Raw genomic sequence first — 22,519 nt, forward strand, 5'->3', positions numbered from 1 at the left:
TCTGCGGCAGCGGCAGAATCGCTCCTGTGTCCGATTAAAAAAGTGCCGCTGCGGTACCGCAGAACTGCCGGTGCCGTCCAGCTGCCGTTCCGTACTAATGGATTCAGACAATGACATTTCTGTTTTGAGCGATCTGTACCGTCCCGCTGCCGTTCAGTTTCCGTGCCTATGGATTTCCAGCTTTATCCATTGCACTATCGTGCCTCCTATACTGACGTTCAAAAATATAATATTTAATTTAAACATGCTTTTTTAAAGGGCGATAAATCGATTGCAGTATTCGCAGTGAGAACGCTGTTCAAATCATATCATTCTGGTGTATCTTGGGCATTCAAAAAATCTTTAACGACAATAAAAAATTATTTTTAAGTCCGCGGTAAAGAAGACGTGGCTATCGCCGCAATCACACTGCAACATTTAGCCTAGCCGTTTTCTCTGGATCTAGATAGATGTACAAGTTTAGTTACACCAGTTGACACGGTCGATTCAATTTCTCTTTTATGTTCATTCCAGTTTTATAGTTTTAAAGTTGATATGAAAATTGAGTATTTTTTTAAACTAAGAACATGTAGAGCCAAGTACAAGTACTTCTAAACGTCGTATGAAGTGAAAAGGACTTCATTTTGAGAAAAGTCAAGACTGGAATTTTTTTTGCTTCATCAATTCAAGGGTATTAACTCGCATGGTGTACAATTTTTAACTGTGAATTCCGACTGATACTGTGGATAATTTTATGGCAGTTTCGGGCATAATCCAGTAAGTGATGAGGCGTTCACAAAACTTTCTCTGAATAAATATTAACGGTCTCCTTCTCCAACTTTCCATCACATGTTATCGTGTAATGTCAATTGCCGGAATATAGGATTGAACGGGCAGGTCAACAACTTGAAACAAAATGGCGTCGTTCGCGTTCGCAAGACTGAATATGAGCACGCGCTTTGAATGTGTATAAATATGTGTACCCAATCATTAATTTTTGCCCATGAACTTCAGGGCTCAGCCAACAGATCTATAAAGTCCACTCGTCGTATTGATTTTAGTATTTTCCGAAAAAGACCACTTGGGCGAACTTAGTGAAAGCCCTGTACACTGAGAGTAAAATACAAAAGCTTTTTATGTACTGAGTATAATTTCAAAATGTAATGTTTAAGATGAGAAAGATCAGTTTAAAGCAAATTAAGTCCCCGGCATAAGTACAGATTAATTTCCCATTTTTACTATCTGCACCAAAACGTTTGCAAAATAAATAAAACTTCCATGCTTAGCAAAAGAAGTTCCTGTTCGAACAAAAAATGAAAATAATGAATGCTCTTGTTGTTGGGTCAGAATATCAGATCAAAGTGCCAAGTTTAGAGATTACAAAAAATATAAATATAACAGTAAATGCAGTTTGCATATAATTAGGCTTCCTTTTTTTATTTTGTTTGTGCCCATCCCAGAGGTGCAATATTGTTTTAAACAAGATGACTGGAAAGAACTGGATTTTTCCTATTTTTATGCCTAATTTGGTGTCAACTGACAAAGCATTTGCAGAGAAAATGGCAATGTTAAAGTTTACCACGGACACACAGACACACACACACAGACAACCGAACACCGGGTTAAAACATAGACTCACTTTGTTTACACAAGTGAGTCAAATACTACTTAGATTTTCGACATGCAGTTCTACGAAGGGATAGTGCTGAATAATTCATGATGAGAGAGAGAGAGAGAGCTTGTATGTCAGCGTTGATTTGACGCAAAGGCATGTCTCTGGGAACGTCAATGATGCAAACTGGAATATCTATGGCGATGACAGCTTGCAGGGGAGGTGGGGGTGAGGGGTGGAGGAAGTGATGTCACCACAACGTCATGTACGATCTGAGTTGATCATCAGTCATCTAATTATTTATGACACAAGAGATTGTATCAAGGGGGTGAGGTCTGAGAGCTGGGAATTGGTCTCGTTGTAAAGAAGGGTTGAAGAGTGGTACAGATTTAACGGGGAAGGGGTGTGTGGTATGTTGGTAAGCATTGTGGAATGATGGTTGTTCTGGTGACAAAGAATAGCATTTTCCAAATACTTTGTTTGAATAATGGCTCAAGTTGAAGAAGAAGGAGGAGGAGGAGGAGGAAGAGGAAATTACAGAAGAGTAGAGACGACTGTACACAGTGAAGTGATGTGTGTCACAGGTTGAGGACCCAGAGGACTGTATACAGTGATGTGATGTGTCGCAGGCTGAGGACAGAGGACTGTATACAGTGATGATGTGATGTGTGTCACAGGTTGAGGACAGAGGACTGTATACAGTGATGTGATGTGTGTCACAGGTTGAGGACAGAGGACTGTATACAGTGATGTGATGTGTGTCACAGGTTGAGGACAGAGGACTGTATACAGTGATGTGATGTGTGTCACAGGTTGAGGTCCCAGAGGACTGTTGGAGGTGTGGCTGCCTTGACACGAGCACAGGTGGAAGCGGTCAATGGTTACTCCAACTCCTACTTCGGATGGGGATTTGAGGACGATGACTTGTATTGGAGGTTTGTTTTTCCTTCCTTCTCTCTCTCTCTCTCTCTCTCTCTCTCTCTCTCTCTCTCTCTCTCTCTCTCTCTCTCTCTCTCTCTCTCTCTCCCCCAGTAAGTATTACTGAATACTTACTGAAAAACACTAAACTGTATGTAGCATTTGTTGATTTCAGGAAGGCTTTTGATTCTGTAAATAGAAATGTATTGTGGGATGTATTACGTAAAAATGGCATTAATGGGAAATTGTATAAAGCTGTTAGAAGTGTGTATGATTCAGTATTGGCTTGCGTACGTGATAAAAGTACTTATTCTGATTATTTTGAATGCTCACGTGGAGTAAAACAAGGTTGTCTGCTTAGTCCCCTGATGTTTTCATTTTTTATAAACGAATTAGCAGTGGAACTGTCACAGAAAGGTAAACATGGCATTCAAATGATCCCAGGAGCAATAGAATGTTTTCAATTATTATTTGCAGATGATGTTATTCTTCTGTCAGATACAGTCACTGGATTACAAAATCAAATAAATGTGTTAAAACAGGAAGCTGATCGATTGTGCCTGTCAGTTAATCTGGATAAAACAAATGTAATAGTATTCCGAATGGGAGGGCATCTTTCTGCTCATGAGAAATGGTTTTGTGGAAATGTAGATGTAAAGGTAACAAACTCTTACAAATACTTAGGACTTTATTTTACAACGAAACTAAGTTTGAAGCATGCTTGAGAGGAATCATATAGAAAAGGGAAGAAGGGTGTCATAGAAATAATCAGATCGCTTAGAAAGTTAAATTGCATTGATCTTTGTATATTTTGGAGATTGTTTGATACGCAGATTGAGCCTATGCTGACTTACGGGGCAGAAGTTTGGGGTCTTAACAACAATAAGGATATAGAAAAAGTACACACATTTGCTATTAAGCGTTTCCTTTGTGTTCCACTTCATTCATCAAATAAGATTCTATATGGGGAGACAGACAGATACCCACTACATTTAAGAACATTTGTAAAATGTATTAAATACTGGATTAAGGTAACACGTTTACCAGTATCAAGCTATGTAGACAAAACCTATGAAATGATGTTGGTATTGGAGGAAGTAGGGAAGCAAAACTGGGCATACTTTGTTAAGAAGGCATTAATAGAAAATGGATTTGGAATTGTGTGGTTGTGCCAGGGCGTAGGGTATGAAAATGGATTTATTTCTGAACTTAAAAACTTAAAGATAGACTGATTGCATCATACAAACAAAACTGGCATGCACAAATGGAATGCAAAGAAAAATGTACTTGGTTCTTTTCATTTAAAAGTATATTCCAAACAGAAAAAAATTATTATGATATCAAACAGGTGGCACAGAACAAACCTAGCCAAATTTAGACTAAGAACACTTGGCTTAAATGCCAATAAAAGATGGTTTGAAATTGGCACAGTAACAGTCTCCCTGTCCAATATGAAACTCAGCTACTCATGATGAAAACCATTTTGTGTTTCAGTGCAAATCTTATGATTTTATTCGTAAAAAAATGTATTCTTTATGAAAAGGATGTAGTAAAAAGAGAAGATATGACAATGCTGCTCAGGCCGAACGATGAAGACATCATAAAATCATTTCCTAAATATATTTCAGAAGCATGGGATTTTAGAAAGAAAATGATAAACAGAAGTTTAGATGTACAAATATGAGTAAGGCAAAACAAAAAGCAATCTTACAAATTACGCCGTGACTGCTTTTATTCATTTATGGAGGAAAAAAAACTATTATTGGACATATTATTGATGATAATTTGATAGATACACATAATTGTGTGCATGTGTATGCAAAAATATTTATTCATTTTGGATGGTCGAGCTGACCGAAGTGATCAGTTGATTTATGTTTGTCCCATTTTCGGTATATGCATTATTTGTGTGTGTGTGTGATGAGAATGTTGATTTATATTATGTGTCTTTGTTTGATCTTATGTCTCCTGATAATGCATTGTCCCCCCCCCCCCTCCCCCCTTCACAAGGACTGGACAGTCAATGACAGTAAAACATCAAAGCGTCTCTCTCTCTCTCTCTCACTCGCTCGCTCGCTCTCCCCTACCCCCACCCCTACGCGGAGACCTAGCCGAACGTCCCCCCCCCCCCCCCCCCCCTCCCTCACATTTCCCCATCTCCCAACGCCTAAACATACAGCACACGCGCTGGCGCTGAGGATTTCCGAATCCCCCCTTGTGCCCTCCTTCTCCCCCTTGTCTCTCCCCCCCCCCCCCAACCCCCTCACATAATCATTCTTGTGTGTAATACTATCCACCAAGTTACCGCTTGAAGAAAACACTGAAACGATTGAGAAAAAAAGAGTAAATTTCTGAAAGAAAGTGAAACAAAAACACTTCAGTGTATGCCAAACAATACATATCACCACTAGGCCTCGACTTCGCTTTGGGAGGATGCGAAAGAAGCTGTCAGTATTTGGCCAATGTCTAGGAATCTGACGGTCCACCACAAAACAGGACTGATGTCAGTCAGCCTGTTGGTAATTCCTCTCCCAACCCATTGTTTCCTTCCCTCAGCCTTCAGTGGTTTTCGTTTTTACGTTTTTACCGTGTTGGAATCGTTTTGTAAATATTTCACCACACAGTCGACAGCTGTATTGGGTATAGTGCTTAGTGTAAACATCTTTAGTCTACAGAAAGTACTACAACCAGGTCACCAACTGATCCCATTTCGCATTTCAACTCGGCCACCAACTGGTCGCATTTCAACTCGGCCACCAACTGGTCCAATTTCAACTCAGCCACCAGCTGGTCCAATTTCAACTCGGCCACCAACTGGTCCAATTTCAACTCGGCCACCAACTGGTCGCATTTCAACTCGGCCACCAACTGGTCCAATTTCAACTCAGCCACCAGCTGGTCCAATTTCAACTCGGCCACCAACTGGTCCAATTTCAACTCGGCCACCACTCGGCCACCAACTGGTCCAATTTCAACTCGGCCACCAACTGGTCCAATTTCAACTCGGCCACCAACTGGTCGCATTTCAACTCGGCCACCAACTGGTCCAATTTCAACTCGGCCACCAACTGGTTCCATTTCAACTCGGCCACCAACTGGTCCCATTTCAACTCGGCCACCAACTTCAACTCGGCCACCAACTGGTCCCATTTCAACTCGCAAATGCAATATGACGTGTAGGGTAAGGGTGATGAAGGAGGTCGACTTTCATAAAAGTTTGTTTGTTGGTTTGTTTTATCCGTTTTCCTACTCAAATTGTCTCAACAGTGTATGTCTACCACCAAGACATCTTTCCTACTTCCAGCTACATGACTGTTTTGTATGTAGAATTATCTTTCATAATAACAAAGCACATTTGATAAAAATGATAGGATATTATTCATATATTTGGTTAATAACTGACAAGTGTTCGTATACTCTTGCATGTGTATGTGCATGTGTTGCAGGTTCAGGTGTACATGTACGCATTCTTGCTGTTATAGTTGCATTTGAATGCCTGTTTAAACAGTGTTTGTGTGTGTGTGTGTGTGCGCATGCGCGTATGTGTGTGTGCAGGTTGACAAAAATTGGATACAGTGTCTCCCGCCCGCCCGTCAAAATTGCTCTGTATCACATGATCCTCCATCCCCAGGACAAAGGCAACGAAGTGACTAAACAAACGTGAGTACCCAACGAACCGAACCAGATATCCCCTACAGCACAGTTACAGAACAAACGTGAGTACCCAACGAACCAGATATCCCCTACAGCACAGTTACATAACAAACGTGAGTACCCAACGAACCAGATATCCCCAACATCACAGTTACAGAACAAACGTGAGTACCCAACGAACCAGATATCCCCAACAGCACAGTTACAGAACAAACGTGAGTACCCAACGAACCAGATATCCCCAACAGCACAGTTACAGAACAAACGTGAGTACCTAACGAACCGAACCAGATATCCCCAACAGCACAGTTACAGAACAAACGTGAGTACCCAACGAACCAGATATCCCCAACAACACAGTTACAGAACAAACGTGAGTACCCAGCAAACCAATATCCCCGACAGTACAGTTTGACGCAATGTCTGAATTCTAACAACGCGTTGTCCGGAATCTTCGAAGTCCAGTCCTTCAGGGTGAAATAGCTGTTACGTTCTGGATAAGGGGGGAAACTCGACACAACGGCACTATTTTATAGTGGATTGTATGTGTAAAATTCTGAGCGTGAAACTCAGGTCTGTCTCTGGACATGCACAGTGCATTGTTACGTTGCAGAGCATTCTTCTTCTTCTTCTTCGTTCCCAGGCTTGGACTGGGTTGTGATGAACGTGTGTTGTCCAGTGGAGTCTGCTGAGCTAACTGGGTATGATGAGTGGGTGTCCCGTAACTCAGACTTGGTTTAAAAGGTTAAAACCATGTAAACATAGTGCTGCTGGTCAGTTTAGATGAGCCAGGATGCTGACCCAGACCGGCCTGGAAGGGCTCCACGGAGTGTCTGTGAGGCTGGGAGGCAGGTTGTTCCACTGGCGCAGGGTTCTAGGGAAGAAGCTATTGCAGAGGGCTGCGTGAGTGGCACGTTCCTGGAACAGTCTTCGTGCTCCCCTTGTCCGGCTTTCCCCTTTGGTGTGGAAGAGAGACGAAGCAATATCGACCATGCTGTTATCGATCTTGAAAAGCATGGCGAGGCGGTTGTGTTGTCTCCTTTCTGTCAGGGCTCCCACTACAGCGTGCTAAGCATGCTGGTCACATAGCCTGGTGTCCGATCGCTGTGGTTGTTGAAGGCATAGCAGGCAGCTCTGCGTTGCACGTCCTCAAGCGCGGCGACGTCTTTGTGACAGGTCAGGTCCCAGACAGTGGATGTGCACTGTAAAACCGATCTGACCATGGTCTGGTACGTCGCTGACTGCACGCTGGTGGAGCATTCGTTGAAGTTCCACCTCAGGAAACCCACAGGTCTGTTGCTCTTGTTGACTGTGATGGCATTTGTTTTCCCCGGGACAGGTCACCTGTGATGGTCACACCGAGGTATTTTCTGGATGCTGTTTCCAGTGTCTGCCCATGTAGGCTGTACGCAGCTGGTGTTACAGCTTTCTTCTTGCTTGGGGAGATTTAGATGCCGTTGCATTGCTGGGGTTGAAGCTCATTGGCCAGGTTGATTCCCAGTGTGTCACAGTCGATACGTTGTGCTGTAGTTGGAGGCAATCTTGTGGGGAGGGGATTCCTTTGAGGAGGAGACAGTCGTTAGCAAAGAGTTTGGCAGTGCTGGACCTGTCGCCATCGGGGTGGTCGTTTGTGATGATAATAATAGCGATGTACGTTTGTATAGTACCCTTTCTAAGAGCTCAGGGCGGTTTACATGAAAGACAAATATTACAAATTACAAATCATTCATGACCACTCTTTCTCCCCCCTCGCCAACCCCCCCCCCCCCCCCCCACACACACACACACACTCCCTTTCCCACTCTCCATGCATCCAAATTGAGCTGACATGGGTGGTGTTGCAGAAAAAGGAAGCTGAGAATGCTTATAGATAGGTTTTAAAAAGATGAGGTCATAGTGATGAGCGAAAAGCAGAGATAGAATCAGATGCGTGGATATGATGGAGGTTGTTCCAGATGTGAGGAGTAGCAAAGAAGAAAGAACGTTCACCAAAGGTTCTTGTATTGACACGAGGAAGTTTCAAAAGGTAACAGTCAGGGGAAGAGCGGGTATTTGAGGGAGTGTAAACGCTGATAAGGTCAGAAAGATATGTAGGTCCTGTGGAGTGGAAAGCAGAATAGCAGAGATACGCAACTTTGTATCTAATTATAATTGGCTTCAAAGGGGAGCCAATGTAGAGTGCGAAGCTGGGGAGAAATGTGATCAGTACGTGGAACTCTGAGAGTCAGACTGACAGCAGTGTTTTGAAGTTTTTGAATTCGCTGAAGATCATGTGTACAGTCTATGAGAAGAGAATTATAGTAGTTGATTCGTGACCGCACAAAAGCAGACATAAGAGTTTTTGTAACTTCAACAGAAAGGTACTGACGAATAGAGTTGATGCGACGAAGTTCACAACTGACTAAGCGTATCAGATTTACTATCTGAGCGTGCATGCTGAGGTTTAAGGCAAGAATGAATCAAGGTTCCTTGCTGATTTAGGAAACTAAACTGTGGCATCGCCAACTACACTAAAGGCAGGAGAAGTAGATTTGGACATTCTTAAAGAGGAAATAGTCATAGCTTCAGTTTCGTCATCATTTAACTTTAGTTTGTTGAATTCCATCCAGGATTTGACGTCGAGAATATAATCCTGCATTGACAGAGTCAGACTGTGTACTTATTTGGTTCTGCAGACTTTTGTAGCTGAGCATCATCAGCAAAAGAGTGGTGAAGAAGGGAATGGCCAGAAATGACATCAGAAAGAGGAGCAGTGTACAGAACGAGGCCCAGGACAGAGCCTTGTGGCACACCATAGGAGATCAGGGTTTGATCAGACTAAACGTTTATGGAGGTGAGAAAGAGGAGAGGACCCAGGACTGTGCCGTGCGGGACTCCTCAGATGACCGGCGTCGATATGCTGCCCTCTAGAATCACCTGTTGCTAGTGCTGAGAAAAGCGAAGATCCACTGAAGGGTGTTCTTCAGCACTCCATAGTAGTCCAGTTTATGCTTAGCAGATGTGGTGTAGCGTATATTGATTATCCGAATGCAGTGACGCCTTTTTGAGTGACTGAACTGAGCTGCCCAGTCTCCTTCATGTTCCTTTTTGTACATGGATAACTCATACGTGGGTTACATATCACAGTCATAACTCACACATGCCTAAACATGGTCTTCATATCACACACGCAGATGGTCTTCATATCACTCTTGTACGTAGTCCACACGTCACGCTCATTCGTGTTTTACATACACATTCACACATGGTCAGTGATAAGAAACTCTAGGGAGAGCTGGACAGTACAAGGTCTTCAGGGAAGAAACCCCCCTCAGCCAAGTGTTTCGGCCCTTAACTCCTTACACTATGAGGGGGCCGGGCCGCACCCGGGTCATGACTCCTGGTTGCCCTTGTATTGCCGCCTTTTTTTTTCTTCTTTTTTCCCCTGGTCCTCAGCAAGTTCGAAACCGCGCCTCCAGGGTGGTCGCCACTTCAGGACTGAGTCACTTTTTTCTGGCAGACGTTTCAACCACTTAGCTAATTTAATTTGAGTAGGGAAATCTAACGCTTATGAAGTTTAGTTTCATTTCTCCTCGACCAGATCCAGCTGCATCTGTCATTGCCTTGAGAGCCCATGTCCTCTCTCTGCCAGAAATCGACAGCTGTTTCATGAGGCTGTAGGCAGATGCGCTCACAAACCCTCTTGCACCAATCTCTGTGGTGCGGACTTTGGTTTGGAAGCCAGATTCTCTCAAGCTGCTAGCTAGACTAGCATACTTCTCGGTCTTGTAGATGACTTCCTCCATTCTGCTTTCGATATGAAGACTCATACTTCGTCACACATCACACCCACACGTGGTCTTGAAATCACACCCATACAAGGTCTACATATCACACTCTTACGTGGTTTACATACACACACACACATGGCCCACACATCACACTCATAGACAATCCACACATCACACCCATACATATTCTACATACCACACTCATACGTGGTCTACACATCACACTCATACATAGTCTTCATATCACACTCATACAGTCACTCATACATAGTCTTCATATCACACTCGTACATAATCTTCATATCACACGTATAGTCTTCATATCACACATATAGTCGTCATATCACACATATAGTCTTCATATCACACTCACACATGGTCTTCACATCAACATAAACATTCACTCAAAATGATCAGTATATCTTCGAAGGCATCGGCAAAGTGTTAAGGAAACAGGCACACGTATCGATGTACGTCCTCTTTAGTACACATACTCCCTCGAGCAGAATGTTCGTAATCAGTATGGTTACATTTTAATCAATTCAGATCGAAAGTGCAACACGCAATGTTCCGTAACCATGTGCCTACAGACAGCTGCTTAGAAAACGAAAGGGAACAACCTCATGGATGTCCAGTGACGGCTATCGACAGACGGTGTGTCAGAAAGACTGGGTCCTCCTCCACCCACTCTACACCTGGATTAAAGTGACTGTCAACGAAACGCAGGTGATTCAGGTAAGAGGTTGCAATGCTTTCACTCAAAGATTTGAATGGAGAATCTAATGGAGGAAAGGACAGCTTGATCCAAAACACACTTGTAGTTTCGTAATTTTTTTTTTTTTTTTTTTAATTTTTTTATTTTTAAGCAAGACTTTTTGAAGCAAGTTATGATGGAGTCTCCCGTCGGTCCGACGGATGAGTAGGCAGGCAGGCTTATCTGTCGGTGTGTGTCCTCATATGGGAGACGAGGCCGATTCTGGATGCGCAGCACTTCCCACAGGTGTTGCAAGAGAAAACGTCTCCAGAAGGTGCGCCCTGCTTCCTTTGCTCACGCTTCTCCTTAATGGTCAGCGTTCTCTTGTTTTCAAACGTCTTTATGCCACTCGAGCACAGCATCCTCCAGCGAGAGCGGTCAGGGGCATCAGTTTCCCAGGAAGCGATTTCTATGTCACGGGCTTTGAGGTTTGTCTTCAAGGTGTCCTTGAAGCGCTTGCAGGGTCTTCCAAGTTCACGGTGGCCTTCCTTCAGCTGGCCATACAAAAGCATCTTCGGGATCCTGCTGTCTGTCATGCGGACAACGTGTCCTGTCCAGCGTAGCTGGCACTGGATCAGCAGGCTTTTGATGCTGGGCAGGCCGCTCCTCTCTAGTACCGGGAGGTTGGAGACCCTGTCTTGCCACTTTATGCCGAGGATCTTTCGTAGGCATCTCTGAAACTGCTCAAGTTGTTGAATGTGACGGCGATACGTCGTTCATGTTTCACAGCAGTACAACAAGGTGGTCAACACAACAGCTCTGTAGGTTTTGATTTTGGTGCTGAGCCTGATGCCTTTGTTGTTCTACAGCCTGTTGTTGAGTCTGCCAAAGGTGGATGGTGTCCTCATGGTGTCTGCTGATGGTGTCGGTGTCTTGATGGTGTCCTAATGGTATCTGCTGATGGTGTCTTGATGGTGTCTATTGATGGTGTCTACTTATGGTGTCTTGATTGTGTCTTGATGGTATCTGCTGATGGTGTGTGATGATAGTGTCTACTGACGGTGTCTACTGATGGTGTCTTGATGGTGTCTGCTGATGGTGTCGGTGTCTTGATGGTGTCCTAATGGTATCTGCTGATGGTGTCTTGATGGTGTCTATTGATGGTGTCTACTTATGGTGTCTTGATTCTGTCTTGATGGTATCTGCTGATGGTGTGTGATGATAGTGTCTACTGACGGTGTCTACTGATGGTGTCTTGATGGTGTCTGCTGATGGTGTCAGCTGATGGTGTCTGCTGATGGTGTCAGCTGATGGTGTCTGCTGATGGTGTCTTGATGGTGTCTACTGATGGTGTCTGCTGATGGTGTCTTGATGGTGTCTGCTGATGGTGTCTACTGATCGTGTCCGCTGATGGTGTCTTGATGGTGTCTACTGATGGTGTCAACTGATGGTGTCCTAATGGTGTCTACTGATGGTGTCTGCTGATGGTGTCTGCTGATGGTGTCAACTGATGTCTACTGATGGTGTCTACTGATGGTGTCAATTGATGTCTACTGATGGTGTCCTAATGGTGTTTGCTGATGGTGTCTGCTGATAGTGTCTTGATGGTGTCCTAATGGTATCTGCTGATGGTGTCTGATGATGGCGTCTGCTGATGGTGTCAACTGATGTCTACTGATGTTGTCTGCTGATGGTGTCTGATGATGGTGTCAACCGATGTCTACTGATGGTGTCTGCTGATGGTGTCAACTGATGGTATCAACTGATGGTGTCAACTGATGGTGTCCTAATGGTGTCTGCTGATGGTGTCTACTGATGGTGTCTGCTGATGGTGTCTACTGATGGTGTCAACTGATGTCTACTGATGGTGTCTACTGATGGTGTCAACTGATGTCTACTGATGGTGTCCTAATGGTGTCTGCTGATGGTGTCTGCTGATAGTGTCTTGATGGTGTCCTAATGGTATCTGCTGATGGTGTCTGCTGATGGTGTCAACTGATGTCTACTGATGGTGTCTGCTGATGGTGTCAACTGATGGTGTCAAGTGATGGTGTCTGCTGATGGTGTCAACTGATGGTGTCTACTGATGGTGTCTGCTGATGGTGTCACCTGATGGTGTCAACTGATGGTGTCTGCTGATGGTGTCAGCTGATGGTGTCTACTGATGGTGTCTGCTGATGGTGTCAACTGATGTCTGCTGATGGTGTCAACTGATGGTGTCTGCGGATGGTGTCAACTGATGGTGTCTACTGATGGTGTCTGCTGATGGTGTCAACTGATGGTGTCTACTGATGGCGTCTGCTGATGGTGTCAACTGATGGTGTCTACTGATGTTGTCTGCTGATGGTGTCAACTGATGGTGTCTACTGATGGTGTCCTAATGGTATCTACTGATGGTGTCTTAATGGTGTCTGCTGATGGTGTCTGCTGATTGAGTCTTGATGGTATCTGCTGATGGTGTCTACTGATGGTGTCTTGATTGTGTCTTGATGGTATCTGCTGATGATGTCTAATGATAGTGTCTATTGATGGTGTCTACTGATAGTGTCTTGATGGTGTCTGCTGATGGTGTCTGCTGATGGTGTCTTCGTGTCCTGATGGTGTCTTGATGGTGTTTAATGATGGTGTCTGCTGATGGTGTCTGCTGATGGTGTCTTCGTGTCCTGATGGTGTCTTGATGGTGTTTAATGATGGTGTCTACTGATGGTGTCTGTTGATGGTGTCTACTGATACTGTCTTCTGATGGTGTCATGATAATAACCACTAGGCAAAAACGTCAAAAACTAACTGAAAATTTACCTGTCGTTTATGTTGCCGACGTAAAAATTAAAGAAGTTGTTAATCATAAGGTTCTGGGAATAACGATCGACAATAACCAATCTTGATCAAAACACATAGAAAGTCTAACCAAAACCATTGCTTCGAGGTTATATCAGTTGAAAAAAATTTAAAATTTCCTTTCCATACATGCTGGAAAATTATTCTTTTACTCATACATTCAATCCAATATTGACTACGCTTCCACTCTTTGGGATTCAGCAAGCAATACTTTACTAAAACTGTTGTTTAGTATTCACAAAAGAGCCGTAAAACATGCCATAGACAAATCTTCAACAATGACAGAAACTGATTACAAACAAATAGGCATCCTTCCACTTGAGGCTAAACTATTATACAATAAAGGACTGTTCATGCACAAAATCCATCATGGTAACGCTCCATCCTATCTGACAAATATGTTTAATTTTAATAATTATCGACACTCACAGAAGATAAACCTTCCATTTACTACTATTTTTATGTAAATCAAGACGTGCATATTCAGGGGGGTGGTTATGGAATCATATCGCAGAAACTTTAAAAAACTGAATCAAATTTTCATAAATTCAAATCTAAGTTACTAACATGCCTAATGAATATCTCAAACTTAGCACTGTTTATCCTAAAATGTATTGATTATGTTCCAATGTCAGTGATATTTTATGAGTATAGAAAATGAAGTTTGCTACAGATTCACCACCCATGTCCCATCTCTGTTAATCTCTCCTTTTTTTTATTTCCTTAATGATTTGATCTTTTCAATGATAGTCTGTCGTGTCGTGCTTAATTAGGTAATGTACATGCTTTCATATATGCCTTTTATTTTCATATGTAATTGTGTGTGTGTGTGTGTGTGTGTGTGTGTGTGTGTGTGTGTGTGTTGCCTTTGCTTGTCTTCTTTGCCCTTGAGGGCTGGATGTAAAAAAGCAGTTGTGCTTACTCCACTACCCTCGTTAAATAAAAATTCGTTTCGTTTCGTTTCTGCTGATGGTGACTACTGATGGTGACTACTGATGGTGTCTGCTGATGGTGTCTACTGATGGTGTCTGCTGATGGTGTCTTTATGTTGTCTACTGATGGTGTCTACTGTCTTGATAGTGTCTACTGTTGGTGTCTTGGTGGTGTCTACTGATGGTGTCCTGATGGTGTCTTGGCGGTGTCTACTGATGGTGTCTACTGATGGTGTCCTGGTGGTGTCTACTGATGGTGTCTTGATGGTGTCCTGGTGGTGTCTACTGATGGTGTCTTGATGGTGTCCTGGTGGTGTCTACTGATGGTGTCCTGGTGGTGTCTACTGATGATGTCTACTGATGGTGTCCTGGTGGTGTCTACTGATGGTGTCTACTGATGGTGTCCTGGTGGTGTCTACTGTTCGTGTCCTGGTGGTGTCTACTGTTCGTGTCCTGATGGTGTCCTGGTGGTGTCCACTGAAGCTGGCACAAGACATCGTCATCTTTGGTTCCCTAGATGAATGAAAAATAATATACTACTACTACTACTACTACTACTACTACTACTACTACTATTACTTTGCCATCGTCAGGAAGAGGGACAGGCAGGACGTACTGATGGTGTCCTGGTTGTGTCCACGAGTCACGAGGGCCATGTGCGGCGCCGAGTGCTGGACAGACCACCACCTTATTGTCTACAAGCTCAACCTCCGCATCCAGCCCAAGAGACAGCCTCAGGGCATGAAAGTACTCAAACGCCTGAATGTCAACAAGCTGGAGCTAAGCAACATCAAGCAGAGCTTTACTGACACCCTGGAGGAACGCCTTGAGTCCACCGTGCTGGACAACCAGAATGTGGAGGCAGCATGGGGTGCACTGCATGAGACGGTATAAAACACTGCCATGGAGTTCCTGGGGCCTTGTGTCAGGAAGCACAAAGACTGGTTTGATTAGAACTTCACTGAGATCAAGCAGCTGCTAGAAGACAAACGCCAAGCCTACAGAGCCCACATTGAAGATCCCAAGTCACAGTCAAAGAAAGACATACTGAGCTGAAGCTGCGGCAGATGCAGGATTCCTGGTTGAGCAACAAAGCTGATGAGATCCAGGGCTTTGCAGACAGGAACGACATGAAGAACTTCTATAACGGCCTGAAAGAAGTCTACGGTCCCACCACCTCCGGATCTGCTCCACTCCTCAGTGCTGATTGTTCTACCCTGATCACTGACAAGGACGGGATCCTTGAGAGATGGGCTGAACACTTTGACAGTGTACTGAACCGCCCCCCCACCATCAATGATGAAGCCATCAACCGACTCCCCCAGGTGCCTGTCAGTGAGCCGTTGGATGCCATTCCAACTTTGGAGGAGACCCAGAAAGCTATCCGTCTGCTATCCAATGGCAAAGCCCCTGGCTCAGACTCCATTCCAGCTGAGGTCTACAAAGAAGGTGTTATGGCGCTGACTGAGAAGCTTCATCAGCTGTTCCAGCTCATCTGGCAGCATGAGGCAGCTCCACAGGACTTCAAAGACGCTTCCATCATATACCTGTACAAGCGCAAAGGAAATCGTCAGGCCTGTGACAACCATCGTGGAATATCCCTGCTGTCCGTCGTAGGCAAGACTCTGGCCAGAGTGCTACTCAACCTTCTCATAGCGCACCTTGAAAAAGGTCTCCTTCCAGAGAGCCAGTGTGGCTTCCGGAAAGAACGCGGGACTATCGACATGGTGTTTGCTGCCAGGCCGCTCCAGGAGAAGTGCCAGGAACAGAACGCCGACCTTTACTCCACCTATGTCGATCTGACCAAGGCCTTCGATACTGTTAGAGATGGCCTTTGGAGAATCATGGCGAAGTACGGATGTCCCAGAAAGTTCATCACCATCATACGGCAACTACACGATGGGATGCTGGCCAGAGTCCAAGACAACGGAGAGACTTCAGAACCATTCCCTGTCTCCAGCGGAGTCAAGCAAGGGTGTGTTCTTGCCCCCACCCTGTTCAGTCTCATGTTTTCAGCCATGCTGACAGATGCCTTCAGAGACGCTGACGTAGGCATTAGCATCAGGTACCGCACAGATGGCTCACTCTTTAACCTCAGGAGGCTTCAAGCAAAAACCAAGGTGAGGACAGACACCGCCAACGACTTCCTGTTTGCTGATGACTGCGCTCTCAACGCTGCCTCCGAAGCTGACATGCAACACAGTGTCGACAAGTTCTCTGCTGCCTGTGACAACTTTGGCCTCACAATCAGCACAAAGAAAACTGAGGTGATGCACCAGCCAGCTCCAGGAAAGCCTTACGTTGAACCAAACATCTTCATCAACGGGCAACGACTGAACGCGGTGGACAAGTTCACATACCTGGGCAGTACACTCTCTCGCACAGTTGTCATCGACGAAGAGGTGAATGCCAGACTCGCCAAAGCCAGCGCTGCCTTCGGCAGACTCCATAAGAACGTTTGGAACAGGAGAGGCATCACCCTGGAGACGAAGCTCAAAGTATACAAGGCCATAGTTCTCACCACACTGCTCTATGGATGTGAATCATGGACGGTCTACAAACGCCACGCCAAAAAAGCTGAACCACTTCCACACCACCAGCCTCAGAAAACTTCTCGGCATAAAGTGGCAAGAGAAGATCCCTGACACAGAGGTGCTCACTCGTGCAAACTTGCCCAGCATCTACACCATCTTGATGAAGGCCATGTAGTTCGCATGCCAGACCACCGGCTCCCCAAGAAACTGTTATACGGCGAACTCCAACATGGCAAGCGCTCCCATGGAGGCCAAAAAAAGCGCTTCAAAGACACTCTGAAAGCTTCTCTGAAGGCCTTCATGGGAGCTGAATGCAATGGACAGACTAAAGTGGTGTTCAGCTGTCCACAAAGGCGCCAAATCCTGTGACGCCAACAGAATCGCTGCAGCAGAGCAACGCAGACAGGCCAGGAAAAGCAGTGCCAGCAAGTCCTCGACAGCCGCCACCATCCCCTGTCCACACTGCGTCAGAACCTTCCGGGCGCGGATTGGCCTGACCAGTCATCTGCGCACCCACAGAGCCCAACCCACCCACCCCCAGGATGACTAGATGGTCCTCGTCGATCCCGACGGACGAACCACACGACTACTACTACTACTGATGCTGATGATAATAATGATATTAAGACATTGATACTACTACTACTACGACGACGACGACGACGACGACTGCTGTTGGTGTTGCTGTTGCTGCTTCTGCCGCTACTACTACTACTACTACTACTACTGTTGCAATCAGGATGTTCCGTGTGTTTGTTTTTCAGAACTTGCCAGCAGCCTTGAAGGACCTGTACCGTGAAGGCCTAAAACTGACTCATCGACCACATAATTAAACTATGCAGGTTTCCCCGCAAAGATGTTGCGTCTAATAATACCGAAAAATGTGACATTGGTGTCCGCTTTCATTTCACTAACTATATTTTTAAATGTGGGAAGTTTTATTTTAATGTTGTTGATGCGATTTATACCTTGAACACTAAATGGTTATTGTAAAGGTTCCTTTTTAGGAACTTCTTTTCTACAAGTACGTAAAATGATGTGATAATGATGCGAAGAATACAGGGTGGTGTATTTTTGCATCATGACAAAATCCACAGCCAGGAGACTTGATTGAAACATTTCTCACAGGGTGGCATGGTTAAACCTTTCTCTTCGTGGGCTAAAAAAAATTCATCGCTGTTCCAAAGGCGAACGAATCTGGCTGCCTTCACCTCTACACTCCATCTCGCTCACTACGATCGGCTTGGCACCCACTCTGTTCACGCATACCCTGATTCAAACACTTGACTGTTGGCCGCCGTTCTTTCTCTGTCTCTGGACCTTGCAGTTAGAATGAACTTCCTCTTTCGCTTCGTCAGGTCTTCGCACTCAGCTCTTTCAAGTCTGGCCTTAAAACCCACCTCTTCCCAAGATAGCCTCCCTACCTTGCCTCTTCCTTGTCTTCAGTTTCTCCACTTTTAGAATTATGCACGCGTTAAATGACTGTTGCGAAGGCGCTTTGATTTGTCTCTGCACAAGATTCAGCGCTACATGAATATCACTATCATCAATAACATCTGTTCCTGGATATCATCTCGTCAGGCGAGATGCCACAGTAAAACTAGAAACAGGATTGGTTGCCTCTGTTCATTAGTCAGTTAATTAGAATGTATTTGGTTAGATATTCGTTTAAAAGGGACAAAGCCAGTCCTTGTCTTTTCTTTCCAGAAACCCTGAAGAACGGGTTGAATGGCAAGATCGCTTTGAGCTGATGATGGAAGATGCTATGAACTATTCCACATAAGTCATTGTGCTAGGTGATCTTAATATAGATTTGTTAAAACCACATGGTAAATGGAGATGCGCTTTTGAATCATATCTTAACACAGATTGTAAATACCCCAACAAGAAGACGCTGCTCTCTGAAACGTTAATTGATCACATTTATGCAACTAACCCAAGCAATGTTATAGAAACCTCCGTTCCTGTATTCGGCCTTAGCGACCACTGTACTTTTTGAATAATATTGTCAAAGAAAGGTATTGAAATCCCCAGATGCAGTCACAAGTATATGTCGTTCCGTAGCTACATAACGTTTGATACAGAAGAATTTCTGTCAGATTTATGTATGGTTATTTTTTTTCTAATGTTTACCAGATGTATTCAGTTGCAGAATGATGTTAATAAACTTGTTGAATTGACTGAAATTAATCACAGGGCAATTCACCCACTCAAATCAAAGTTTATGCTAGTGACAACTAGACAGAAACGCCAAAACATCAAATCTAGATTACTTAGACTGAAGGTACATGGCAGTGAGTTGGGGGTGGTTATGTTTTTTGGGTTTTTTTTTACAAATTACTTGTTCTCACTATTGAACTGTCATGGTCCAATTAGAATTAAACATTTCCTTGATCAACATTCCCGCAAACTATTTCTCCATGTATACATTCAACCTGACATCGACTATGCCTCAACATGCTGGGAGTAAAATGGCTTGAAACCTCTCATAAGCATTATACAGACGTTCTCTCAAGATTATTCTTCTCAGCTCTTCTAGTCATGCTAACGATTACAAACAAATTATTCTTCCCTTCCATCTTATGTGCATAACTGATACTAGTTTAAAAAAAAAAATTATGTACAAAATAAAATAAAAAATTTTTAAAGTTAGCGCGCCATCCTACCTTCAGAGGAAATTACGTGAAAAATAGACCTCGGAAGTATTTGTGTATATTAGTTCGTGTGTGCATGCATGCGTAAGCTTTGTGTGTGTGTGTGTGTGTGTGTGTGTGTGTGTTTGATTTCAGGTTTTTTTTTATGTTTTGTGTTTAACTTTGTTCTGTTACTGTCTACCGAGTTCGTACCGATTTTTGTTCCTTTTTTTTTTCTTTGTGTGTGTGTGTGTGTGTCTGTGTCTGTGTGTGTGAAGGCATAGAGTAAAGAAGCTTTCACCTCATTAAGTTTACCATCAATATTAAAAAAATATATTTGTCATTGTGCATTACTTAAATTGTAAATCAGGAAAACAACAAAACAACATTGTTTTTATACATAGAAAAAACAGAAATAAAAAAATCGTATGCACTGCATAAAACATGAAAATAAATGAAAGGAAAATGAAAGAAAGAACAAACGTTACATTCGTGATTGTCTTACCCCCTCCTCGTTGCCTTCAATCATTTTTATGTATGGGTACCATTTTCTAGAAAATGCTATGGATATTTCCATCGAGTGTATATATTTTTCGGTTTTATATATGTTTCTTAGGTCTGTTAGGAAGTACTTTGTACATGGTTTGATATTATGTATTCTGCATTTATAAATGAAATGTTTCGCCACTAGAATGATGCAGTCAAATATTTCATCTGTTTTTGTAATATCATTTCCAAATAATACTAACTCTATATTAAACTTTACATTTGCACAATTTTCACACTTTTTTTTCAAGACATTCTCTAAGTCCCCCCAAAAGAGCTAATTATATGTACAGTGCCATAAGTAGTGTTGAATTGTCTATTTCATTTTTACAGAAATTGCATATGTCGCTATTTGTTATTCCCTTTTTGACTCACTTGTGTAAACAAAGTGAGTCTATGTTTTAACCCGGTGTTCGGTTGACTCTGTGTCTGTGTGTCCGTGGACTTTAACATTGACATTTTCTCTGCAAATACTTTGTCAGTTGACACCAAATTAGGCATAAAAATAGCAAAAATTCAGTTCTTTCCAGTCATCTTGTTTAAAACAATATTGCACCTCTGGGATGGGCACAAACAAAATAAAAAAATGAGCCTAATTATATGCAAACTGCATTTACTGTTATATTTATATTTTTTGTATTCTCTAAACTTGGCACTTTGATCTGATATTCTGACCCAACAACAAGAACAGTCATTGTTATCATTTGTTCAAACAGGAACTTCTTTTGCTAAGCATGGAAGTTTTATTTATTTTGCAAACGTTTTGGTGCAGATAGTAAAAAAAGGGAAATTACTCTGTAATTAATGCTAGGGGACTTAATTTGCTTTAAACTGATCTTTCTCATCCTAAACATTACATTTTAAAATTATACTCGATACATAAAAAAGCTTGGATTTTAAGTGTATCACAAGTGAGTCTTGTAGGCCTTGCCTCTCTTGTTTTATAGTATTTTGTATGTAACCAATATACCATGACATTCTAATCTGGAACAATTTCAGTCTTACTTCCTTTATGTTTTTCACTTGTTTCATAGTGGTATCCCAATTTATTGCAATATCTAGTTTTTGCTCCCACTTGTTAAAAGTATTTGTATTATAAAGAAAAATTGTTTAAGTAATATATCATAATATATTTTAGATATCAATAATTTTTTTGTCATTGTCTTATTGTCATTGTCATTGTAATTCTCTCTCTCTCTCTCTCTCTCTCTCTCTCTCTGTGTGTGTGTGTGTGTGTGTGTGTGTGTGACATGCACATATACACACACTTACACCACTATCGGCTTCGTACGCGCGCGCACACACACACACACACACACACACACACACACACACACACACACACACACACACACACACACACACACACACACACACACACACACACACCAGTCATAGTTTCACCACAATTTTCAAGGTTGTAAACACATAATTATTGTAAACACATCATGATTATATAAATTCACACACACACACACACACACACACACACACACACACACACACACACACACACACACACACACACACACACACACGGCGACTGAATACATAGGCGAACTGAGAAGCGGCGAATCGGGAATTGGTCAATCAGGACAAACGAATCGGCACGGTACTCTCCACCTCCCTGCACCTACACCTAGCACCAAGGATGTATGTAGCTGTCTGTACCTCCCTACACCTAGCACCCAGGATGTATGTAGCTGTCTATACCTCCCTACACCTAGCAACCAGGATGTATGTAGCTGTCTGTACCTCCCCACACCTAGCACCTAGGATGTATCTAGCTGTCTGTACCTCCGTACACCTAGCACCCAGGTTGTATGTAGCTGTCTATACCTCCCTACACCTAGCAACCAGGATGTATGTAGCTGTCTGTACCTCCCCACACCTAGCACCTAGGATGTATGTAGCTGTCTGTACCTCCCTACACCTAGCACCCAGGATGTATGTAGCTGTCTGTACCTCCCTACACCTAGCACCCAGGATGTATGTAGCTGTCTATACCTCCCTACACCTAGTACCCAGGATGTATGTAGCTGTCTGTACCTCCCCACACCTAGCACCCAGGATGTATGTAGCTGTCTATACCTCCCTACACCTAGCACGCAGGATGTATGTAGCTGTCTGTACCTCCCTACACCTAGCACCCAGGATGTATGTAGCTGTTTATACCTCACTACACCTAGCACCTAGGATGTATGTAGCTATCTATACCTCCCTACGCCTAGCACCCAGGATGTATGTAGCTGTCTATACCTCCCTACACCTAGCACTCAGGATGTATGTAGCTGTCTATACCTCCCCACACCTAGCACCCAGGATGTATGTAGCTGTCTATACCTCCCTACACCTAGCACGCAGGATGTATGTAGCTTTTCTTTTCTTTTTTTTTTCCTTTTTTTTTTA

General features: G+C 43.4%; 1 protein-coding gene across 1 annotated transcript in view; it reads left to right on the forward strand.

Annotated features, from left to right (window-relative positions):
* The window catches only part of LOC143282265 (beta-1,4-galactosyltransferase 2-like), a 75,936-nt gene extending 54,678 nt beyond the window's left edge, over positions 1-21,258 (forward strand). The window contains exons 4-7 of the mRNA XM_076587865.1: positions 2,404-2,526; positions 6,065-6,169; positions 10,524-10,668; positions 17,696-21,258. Coding sequence (XP_076443980.1) covers positions 2,404-2,526; positions 6,065-6,169; positions 10,524-10,668; positions 17,696-17,764 — 442 coding nt within the window. The 3' untranslated portion in view covers positions 17,765-21,258. The remainder of the gene's footprint in view (positions 1-2,403; positions 2,527-6,064; positions 6,170-10,523; positions 10,669-17,695) is intronic.
* Positions 21,259-22,519: the final 1,261 nt, after the last annotated feature.

The sequence above is a fragment of the Babylonia areolata genome, chromosome 5 (genome assembly GCF_041734735.1).
Source record: "Babylonia areolata isolate BAREFJ2019XMU chromosome 5, ASM4173473v1, whole genome shotgun sequence".
Classification (NCBI taxonomy): Eukaryota; Metazoa; Mollusca; class Gastropoda; order Neogastropoda; family Buccinidae; genus Babylonia; species Babylonia areolata.